General features: G+C 40.4%; 1 protein-coding gene across 1 annotated transcript; it reads left to right on the top strand.

The window, feature by feature from the left end:
- The first annotated feature begins 607 nt into the window (after positions 1 to 607).
- Positions 608 to 9,712, top strand: LOC307165381 (tripartite motif-containing protein 16-like protein). The gene is made up of 6 exons (XM_079882968.1): positions 608 to 800; positions 6,697 to 6,817; positions 6,900 to 7,133; positions 7,621 to 7,780; positions 8,201 to 8,248; positions 8,464 to 9,712. The coding sequence occupies exons 2-6, from the start codon at positions 6,743 to 6,745 to the stop codon at positions 8,541 to 8,543; spliced, it is 597 nt and encodes a 198-aa protein (XP_079739094.1). The 5' UTR covers positions 608 to 800; positions 6,697 to 6,742; the 3' UTR covers positions 8,544 to 9,712.
- Positions 9,713 to 10,760: the final 1,048 nt, after the last annotated feature.

Genomic DNA, 10,760 nt, shown 5'->3' with positions numbered 1-10,760 from the left:
TGAACTAATAAAATGAATAATGGAAAATAAATAAATAGAACCATTTCTTCTTTTCGGTGTGGCAATGCGTAATTTACCCTATACGTCACATCATGTGACATCACATGATTTATTTCATCGGCAGTTGGTCAGTAGCTATAATCGAACTCTTCTAATGGAAAGTTTTATGTTTTTATATATTACCCTATGAGAAAATAATGCAAAGCCTATTTTCATAGGCTTAGTATTTTAACTAATGTTACATCAGGTTATTAATTAGTGACTCAAATCATTTTATCTCAGTGGTGGACAGTAACTAAGTATTTTTACTTCGTTAAGTACATTTTTCAAGTATCTGTACTTTATCTGAGTATTTTTATTTTGCGAAACTTTAACTTTTACTTCACTACATTTCAAAGCATAATATTGTACTTTTTATTCCACTACATTTCATAAAAACATTTGCTCCAGTTGAATTGTGCTTGTATTGCACATAATTTTACCCATTCCCACAGGTTTCGCGCTCACACCAAAAGTGCATGCATGCATCTAGATGTCACAGAGTGACGAATAGGAACTTTAAAAAACGGAACGAGTTCCCTTGGGGAAACAGTTCAGGTGTAACACCAGGCCGGTTCCGGTGACCTGTCATGGCCGCCCATGTTGATGAGCGACAGCTGCAGTGGATAATTAAGTGGCTATTTCAGCGTTCGGTGTTCAGCGTTCAGGGTTCAGTGTGCGTGGCGGTCTGGAACGAGAGAAGCGGCAGTTTTGAAGAGAGGAGTGCGCAGATAAGCAGAGCGGTCTCGATCAAAGTCGAGGTACGAGAAGTAGTGATGGCCAGATCGAGGCCTCGTGAAGCAATGAAACAGTTGAACCAAATGTGCCATATTGTTTCGAGGCTTCGAATCAATCCGACACCCGTCTCAACGGTGACACCTAGTGGTCACTTGCAGGTGTTGATCATAGACTGTAAAAAATATGGACAAAGCGTCTGTGACGTCACCCATAGACTTTCTGAAGAACGGGTTTGAAGCCGTTTATGGGGGGTATGGGCGGCGCCATCTTGGAAAATCTTGGGAAATCCTAACCCCGCCCACCTTCTAACGCAGCGCGCGTCACTCAGCTCGCCTGCCTGCTACTCCGGTTATCTCAGTGTATATTTCAGGCAACGAACTATTTTTTACAGTCTATGGCAACGAAATATGTTATAAAACACCATACTAACTCTTTTCGTTTTCATTTAAAGAAATCTTAAACATTATAGCCACACAAATGTGGTTCAGGCAACGCATATTGATTATATTCAACTGCACATAACGTTTGCCTATTTATGAAAAACAAAACAAAATATAACAAACCTGCCTCTTTTCATTTTAAATATAATATAAAAATATTAAACATTTTATGGTCCAGGCAATATGTGCATTTGTACTAAACAACAGATTTTGCAGTAAACAACATTACATATCATCTTCGTTGTATTAAAATTTAAAATGACAAAAACTCAACACAGTCTCTTTTTGTTAAATTTCAGTTTTATCAATGTTAGCCATTATAAAAGTATAAGTAAAAGGTATAAGAAGCTATACAAATAAAGCAAACAATTCAATCAAACATACAAAGTCAGCGCGAGTCTATACATCGGTAAAGTTAAATAGCTTATAAAGTTATGAAACTTCCCCTCAGCCAAAACGATTGCCCAGGGAAAAAAATATAGATTCACGAGACCAAAAATCGCCCATTAGATATACACAAGATGAATTATATCTCATGTTTAACCACTACAGAGACGCCAGAGTCCGCGGCATTGGCGGCAAACCTCAGAACGTCAAGCCGATGAAAGACTGCTCCAGGCGGGGTACATCGCGCCGAGCACCCGGTCATCGCTGGATCAACTGGATAAAATTTTCATAAATCTTTAAATAAACCACAGATTTGAGCTTTAAACAACTACATTCTCGCCTGAAAAACTCTTAAAACTACATTTCATGATACAGAAACAGTAGTATTATATGTCAACTGTATTAAAAAATGGCGCTTCTTATGTTGTCATTCTCCGTGGCGCTGCCTTGTCAGCTGTCAATCAAGCTGTCAATCAAAGTTAACCACGCCCTTATTGTCATACATTTTATATCTAAATACGATCTAAACTAACGAGTTAGAAAAAAATTCACTACCCTCACCGTTGTCAGGCACTCGGAACCTATCGAAAAATACAATAAAAGTCCATGGGACCAACCTGTAAAGACATGAATTTATGCTGTGAAAACGGACATTTTAACATGGGGGCTATGGACATTTGCTCCCTTTTGGGACCTTCCCCTAGCGGATTTTCGATGTATTGCAGTTTTTCGCACTTCCGGGTAGGCTTCATTTTTCAGATCAGAATGTTGCCGCTTGGTTTCGACACATCTGCGCTTCGGGATCTCGCAAAGCTTCGGAACGACTGTTTCGCGTCAGCCATCCTTAAAGGGGGGGTGAAATGCTCATTTTCACTCAATCTCCTGTTAATCTTGAGTACCTATAGAGTAGTATTGCATCCTTCATATCTCCAAAACGTCTTTAGTTTTATTATATTTATAAGTGAAAGATTGACTGTACCGAGTCTTTCCGGAAAAAACCGAGCGGCTGGGGGCGGGCCGTGTGGGCGGTGTGCTATAGCTGTGCTAACCGATCTAACAACAACACAGAGAGACATTTGAAGTAGTTTACTCACCGTGACTGCTCGATCCTTAAGCATTAGACGATCTGCAAATAAGTCGATCTGGGCTTTGTTTATAAAACAATCATCGTCGAAATGCAGGGAACAAAGAGTCGTGCACAACCTCCGTTGATGCTTCGAAAAAACAAACTCCATCCACTATTCCATTAACGCTGGGTTCTTTGGGAATCTGTGCAGGGTTGTCTTGCCCTGCCAACCAAAAACCCACTTCTTTGGTGACATTGACTTCCCTAAAAGCCGAGCATAGCGCTTTGAGGTAACGTACTGCTTTCGCTCTCTTCTCTCTCTGGTCTGCGAGTGCGCGCGCGGCCGCGGAGAAGTGCCCTTAGGACCCATATAAGGAAATTCCGCTCTATCTTACGTAAGACAGAGCCATACTCGAAAAAAACTTTCCGAAACTTGTGACAAACCGGAAGGATTATTTTTGGAACAAAAATACTCCTTCAAGCGTACAACTTAACTTTTGAAACTTTGTCCATGTTTAGCATGGGAATCCAACTCTTTAACAGTGTAAAAAACTCAGTATGCATGAAACAGCAATTCACCCCCCCTTTAACGAGAAGACGAGAGGCAGAGGCGGCAGTCTGAAGACACGAGTGCGCTCTGAATTAAGGCCATTGCACACTGAGTCCGAAATTTTCGTATGCGTTTTTTCGTGTTCGTCAGCCTTAAAATTCGTCACGCACAGAAACCTTGCACACTGAGTCCGATGCGTATTTATTAAACGTTTGCTGAAAAAACGCAAAAAATACAAAATGGATTCGTCAAGCAGTGAGGATGATTTTTTTGCCCTCTTTCTTCTTAAAAAGAGAAAAATAAAAAGAGGAAATATTGGGTCCATAAAAACCTGAGATTGCGCCGAGAGGAAGGAGAGTTTCACCTTCTTATCAAGGAGTTGCGAAATTATACCGAACGATTCAAAATTTACCTCAGAATGTCAGTGGAACAGTTTGATGCTTTGCTAGTGATACTGGAGCCACATATTAAAAAGAAGACCACCAATTTCCGTGAACCAATCGATCCTGAACAGAGACTGGCAGTATGTCTAGGTATGGACCCTTTTTACAGTCTGTGGTATGGACACACACACGGCCGACGGAAGCGATGGGCAGACAGAACAGCTGTATACAGGTTATATTTTCCGAAATTTCGATCTGATTGAAAGGGGACGTGGCTCTGAATTGTCAAAACACCTCTCAAAATACTGGCTGTGGATGCGAAAAACGCAGAAAATCGAACCCGATCCGAATTTTTTTATTACGGACGAAAGTTTCGTAGGTCAGTGTGCAAGCGTGATTGACATAACGTGAGGTCGAATTTTTTTTGTAACGTGCGAAAATTTCGGATGCGAATTTCGGACCCTGTGTGCAATGGCCTTTACGGATTGTTGATTGAACTTGGTGTCTCCCTTCGAAAGTATCATCATAGTGGATCCGCCGGCCCGACGAGCTGAAGTGAAGGTACCCTTTTCACTGTTAAGCGGTGTATCATTGCAGTGTCTGACGATTGAAGTGAGCACGTGTGAGGATTTAAAGTGGTTTGATACATGCACGAGTAGTTGAAAGTTTGATGTTACCAGCACTCTGAAAGCTTGTTCGGAGATCGTCCAGCCCGGTGGGGGAACCAAGAATTATTGTGAACATAGAGGGACTGCTATCTGCCACTGTATGCTGCCATCGTTGTTCTGTGGTAAGAAGACTCAGTTGTTAACTGTTGGATTCTGCACTCCCCACTGTTGTTCTGTGAACATAGAGAAACTTCTATCTGCCACTGTATGCTGCCCTCGCTGTCCTGTGGTAAGAAGACTCAGTTGTTAACTGCTGGATTCTGCACTCCCCACTGTTGTTCTATGAACATAGAGAGAACCCGTCATCTGCCACTGCACTCTGTCATCATTGCCCCGGGAGGGATCCCATTATCCGTCGCTGCACCGCAACTGCCGCTGTTCGGTGAAAGAGAGGTGACACTCAGTTATCTGATGCTGTCCTGTGAGAAGAGAAAGCCCACTGTCTGCTGCCATTCACCTGTAGTCCCTTGTGCCCTGCCCGCCACCCACTGCTGACTACTGCACTCCCTCCGACGGTCATTGCCTCCTGCTTGCCCCCTATTACTCTCTGCTCCCCACTACGAAGGTCCCGGTCTTCTGTCCAATCCCCGCTGTCCTGTGAAAGAGCGGTGATACTCAGTGATCTGATGCTGTCCTGTGAGAAGAGAAAACCCACCGTCCGCTGATCCTTACCTGTGGCCTCCTGTGTCCTGCCCACTACTTACGTCGGTCTGCTTACGCCCCCCCCCCCCCCCCCCACTGTATTGCTCCGTGCAAGGAGGTGATCAACTGGTGGCCGATCGGAGCCTTCCTCCACAGAAGCCCTGTTTCGACGAGTGGCCTTTACGAAGAGTTCTGTGTTCCTAAAAGCTTCTGCTAACTAAGTAGTAGCAGCAGGTAAATACAGATAAAATTAAAAAACAAACATAACTTAATATCACTAAAATGAAATAGAAAGCTGCGATTACAGACGCTGTCATCCACACACAAACACACCACTGACGTCTTCACTTCCAGGTCACGAAGCTGTCAATCAAAAACTCAGTAACCAATGAGAACACACTGCTACTAGCCCCGCCCCCACGAGAGAAATGTGTCAGAACGGCGAAGGAAAACTCAGGGAGCGTAAACGAAAACTTCAGAAGCGCAAATGAAAAATCTGGAAGCGCATTTGTAAGTTCAGATCAGCGATTGAAATATGAGAAATAAGCAAAACATGCAGTGTATTAAAAACGAAGTCAAAAAATTTGCCTGCGATTTATACTTTTTCAGTTTCAGAGATAGGCCTAATTTATTTAGTTTCAATTTATATTTTCATTAGTTTCTTGAAAAGCTACGTTCATTATTATTGGCACAAGAATAATTCCATACACATCTCACATATTTCAACAGGGTATCTTGCTTTATTATTATTTATGAATTTCTTAAATAAAACAAACTAAAACAACATAAATGCACTACACTCCTACTACACCTCTAACACCTAAACTCTGCAGGAATGGGGATCTCTACTGAAAACATTTGGCATAAATCTGCATAGAGTATCAAGAGACACAGCATACACAGACAATACTCCACATGGACAGTATGGGTTTGCCTGTAGATAGAGAAGAAATTGCAGAATATTCTCAGCATACTGTATGTGATTTGCTTTTAATTCATCATGAATCTGAGATGTGAAGGAGCTCTTATCGTCTAGAAGCAGAAGTGAATGTGAGCATGAGGTTTTTATGAAAATTATATGAAAAGTGATTTGTTTAAAATTGTTTAAAATAGAAATGTTTATTAACATTAACAGTTTCTTTATTGCCTTTTTAAATATTCAATGGCACATTTTTCACATTTATATTACAAGAAAGGGAGCGAGCATAACTGGCTATACAAAGATGACTTTAACAAAGATGTAAATCTGACAGTACTAAAATGTTAAATATTTTGATGTAGAGGAGTATACATTTTCTATCTTTCTACTTAGTTTTTTGAAGTATTTGAAACTTTGAAATATTCTCACAAAATTATTATTTAAAATATTTTTTATTGGTATTTAGCAAGACAAAAAAAAAAGATAAATGCAATATTAAAACAAGGACAAAAAAGAAGAAATTAAATAATAATCACAAATAGCAACAAAAAAAAAATAAAAAAATAGATGAAAATAAAGGAACATTCCTCTCTCCTGTATCTGTCTTCCCTCTTTCCAATAAAAGTCAGTCATTGTGTAGTAGGGCTTAACAATTCAAACGGGATGCTAAGAAAGAAAAAAAAGTGCATCAATAACTTCAATATCCTGCATTGAATGCATTGTACTAATTTAATTTTCCATTTAACCTTAAATTATACAGTTACAAGGTCACATTATAAAGTGTACATGGTTATTAAACACAGTATCAATTTCGCTGAACATCTTTATTTACACACAATGGTCTCTGTCTCTATTGTGGAGCAGGGACATCTTCTTTCAACCTGTCCTGTGAGACCAGTCAAGTCAAGTCATGAAGATCCGTCAGAGAATCCAACAGAGACAGAAAGATCTTCATCAGCTGAGAGAGGCTGTGAAGTCTCATAAGGTGAGTCTAGAGAAGAGAAGTGTGAGACGTCTCAGTTTGGACTCACTGAACTCACTGTGTGATTGTGATGTGTGTGTAACAGCGCTCTGCACACACAGCAGTGGAGGACAGTGAGAAGATCTTCACTGAGATCATCCGCTCCATTGAGAGAAGCCGCTCTGAGGCGACACAGCTGATCAGAGATCAGGAAAAGACTGCAGTGAGTCGAGCTGAAGGACGACTGGAGCGACTGGAGCAGGAGATCAATGATCTGAGGAGGAGAGACGCTGAGCTGGAGCAGCTTTCACACACACACCATCACATCCAGTTCCTGCAGGTAACAGAGATCTAGAAGAACTGGATCATAGTGGACTTGAGCAAGAGACTCACAGAGAAACATTTCATGACAGCAGAATGAGACCAACTTAAGCAGGGCAAAAAAACACTCTAAAGCTCAGCTATTTGCATTTAATAACATCATTAAACTATTCCACATTCATTTAACTGCAAATAACATGCAATTAAGTTTCTGAAAACATTACATCCAATCTGCTGTCATATCTTTTAAAGTACATTCTTTCTGTTATAATTACGGTACTCTTTAAAAGTGTTCTTTCTTTTTCACAAGGAGTGTAAGTGTGAAATCCTAGAGTTTGTAGCATTAAATGATGAATATGAGGAGAATGTGCTGATTGTGTGAAAGTGCTGGATTGAAGCGAGTCACTGAAGAGAAGTGAAGTCAACAAGAGCCGCTCAGATCTGATATAGTGCAGGTTATTGGCTGAAGTGTGGAGATGATGAGTTTTGATTTCTGTTTTCTGTAGAGTTTCCAGTCTCTCTCAGCACCTCCTGAATCTACAGACGAACCCGACGTTTCCTTCAGTTCTCTCTCCTCTTTTGATGGCATAAGGGAATCTGTCCGTCAGCTGAGAGACAAACTGGAGGATTTCTGCAAAGAGGAGCTCAAGAAGATCTCTGATAGAGGTAAAGTCCTGCGCCTCGTTTATAAAGATGTGTGGAGAATGATCTGAAATGTGAACGTACAGTTTCTGAAATGTTCCTATGATTTATAAAACATCCATTCACACAAATAATTTTCCTAAATGCATCCCACTTTATAAATCACAGTTCATCTTTAATTCAAGTGCATCAACTCTACAGAACAGCGACAGACATCCCTTGAGGGTTTAAAAGTAATAAATACATATTTGACGTAGGATGAAATCCATTGGAATTTATGATTGAATCCGATACGTGTGTTTTATATATGAGGCACTTGGAGATTCTTCTGTTCTCAGAAATAAGTTCTCCATCATCTAATATCAGATTAGAAACGTCTTAGAAATGGATGTATTTTATCTTGTCATTTCTCTTCACACTGTTCATGTCTGTTTATTTCCACAGTCACATTCACCAACATGAATCCCAAGACCAGGAACGACTTCCTACAATGTAAGTCACTGAGAAACAAGCAGAAAAACTCACATGAAATTATGATAAAAGAGTTTTATAATTGATCATGTAAATGATGATTTGCACAGGATATCTGATCAGCTGTAATGAAACTCCGATGATACATTGAACATTGAGGCCATGAAGAGTTCAGATACATTAAAAGATCAGACAGATTCATAATTCCTGATTCAGATGTGTTTTCTCTCCATCAGATTCTCATCAGCTGACTCTGGATCAGAACACAGTTGAATACCTCCGTCTGTCTGAGAGGAAGAGTGATTACTGGCACTGACAGAGTCCAGCCATATCCTGATCATCCAGACAGATTTGATCAGTGGCCTCAGGTGTTGTGTAGAGAGAGTGTGTGTGGACGCTGTTACTGGGAGTTGTGTGTGTATTTCAGTGTCATATAAGAGCATCAGCAGGAAGGTACTGAGTGTGGATTTGGACGTAATGATCAGTTGGGGGGGGGGGGGGGGGGGGGTGTTAGCATATCTGCCCCCTTTAGAGTGTCCAATGGTGTTAGGCAGGGAGGAATTTTGTCCCCTGTCTTATTTAATTTATATATGGATGAACTGTCATGGAGACTTAATGGTTGCAACACTGGCTGTATGATTGGTGGCATGCTGGTGAATCATCTTATGTATGTAGATGACCTTGTTACTTTTAGTCCGAGTAGTGCTGGGCAGCAGGAGCTTCTTAATATATGCTCTTATGGGGTGGAATTTGATATAAAATACAATTCCAGCAAAAGTGCTGTTTTAATATGCAGAACGAAACAGGATAAATGGCTCAATTTTCCTGTGTTCATGCTAGCCAATAATTGTCTTGAGGTCTGCAAAAATATTAAATACCTTGGTTATTGTATTGCAGATGATATGAATGATGATGATGACATATACAGACAGTGTTATAAGTTATATGCTCAGGCAAACACCATAGCACATAAGTTTAGTTACTGTTCTACTCAAGTTAAAGTGGCTCTGTTCAAAGCTTACTGTACACCACTCTATACTGCCCATCTGTGGTCTTCTTACAAATAATCCAGCATGCAGAAGTTACAAGTTGCCTATAATTATGCAATGAGAATTTTACTCTCAAGGTTCCCAGAGGAGGGAGTGCTAGTCAGATGTTTGTATCTGTAGGAGTAACCACACTGAAAGCACTTTTAAGAAATTTGATGTTTAAGTTTATGCAACGTCTGGATGAGTCTACCAACAGTACCATGGTGGCACTCTCAAATCCCTTAGTGAGCTGCTCCAGGTTCACATCCAGACTGAGAGTGCATTGGCTGAAATATCTGTATGTATTTTAATTCTTGTATTTGCTTTTTCTTATTGTTTGTTTGCTTGTTTGTTTTGTTTGTTTTTATCTGTCCTGTCTTGCGTGGCTTTTGGACATGAGTCTGGCAAATAAACTGAATTGAATTGAATTGAATATTTCCTACTTGAACACTAAAGCAAAAATAAATAAATAAAAATAAATAAATAAGTGTGCCTAAGACTTTTGCACAGTAGCCTACTGTTTATACATGGACGTGCTCACAGTTTTGACCAATGGTTTGAATAGCAAACTGAATCATATAAATCATGTAAAAATGAACCTAAGTAAAGCAGCAACCACTTCAAAATTCATTGTTTTGAAGAACTGACTGCCTAAATAATATATATATATATAGTGGGGAGAACAAGTATTTGATACACTGCTGATTTTGCAGGTTTTCCCACTTACAAAGCATGTAGAAGTCTGTAATTTTTATCATAGGTACTCTTATGAATCTAAAACAAAAATCCAGAAAATCACATTGTATGATTTTTAAGAAATGAATTTGCATTTTATTGCATGACATAAGTATTTGATACATCAGAAAAGCAGAACTTAATATTTGGTACAGAAACCTTTGTTTGCAATTACAGAGATGATACGTTTCCTGTAGTTCTTGACCAGGTTTGCACACAGCAGGGATTTTGGCCCACTCCTCCATACAGACCTTCTCCAGATCCTTCAGGTTTCTGGGCTGTCGCTGGGCAATACGTACTTTCAACTCCCTCCAAAGATTTTCTATTGGGTTCAGGTCTGGAGACTGGCTAGGCCACTCCAGGACCTTGAGATGCTTCTTACGGAGCCACTCCTTAGTTGCCCTGGCTGTGTGTTTCGGGTCGTTGTCATGCTGGAAGACCCAGCCACGACCCATCTTCAATGCTCTTACTGAGGGAAGGAGGTTGTTCCCCAAAATCTCGCAATACATGGCCCCATCCATCCTCCCCTCAATACGGTGCAGTCGTCCTGTCCCCTTTGCAGAAAAGCATCCCCAAAGAATGATGTTTCCACCTCCATACTTCACGGTTGGGATGGTGTTCTTGGGGTTGTACTCATCCTTCTTCTTCCTCCAAACACAGCGAGTGGAGTTTAGACCCAAAAAGCTCTATTTTTGTCTCATCAGACCACATGACCTTCTCCCATTCCTCCACTGGATCATCCAGATGGTCATTGGCAAACTTCAGATGGG

The sequence above is a fragment of the Squalius cephalus genome, assembly GCF_949319135.1.
Source record: "Squalius cephalus genome assembly, chromosome: 1".
NCBI lineage: Eukaryota > Metazoa > Chordata > Actinopteri > Cypriniformes > Leuciscidae > Squalius > Squalius cephalus.
Note: the sequence above shows the minus strand (reverse complement) of the source record. Positions and strands in the feature narration are given on the sequence as shown.

Excerpts from the sequence above, each read along its gene's own strand:
- LOC307165381 (XM_079882968.1), top strand. The coding sequence starts at position 6,743 with ATGAAGATCCGTCAGAGAATCCAACAGAGACAGAAAGATCTTCATCAG. Across the intron at positions 6,818-6,899 it reads AGGCTGTGAAGTCTCATAAG|CGCTCTGCACACACAGCAGT; the intron begins GTGAGTCTAGAG and ends TGTGTGTAACAG. Across the intron at positions 7,781-8,200 it reads CAAGAAGATCTCTGATAGAG|TCACATTCACCAACATGAAT; the intron begins GTAAAGTCCTGC and ends TTATTTCCACAG.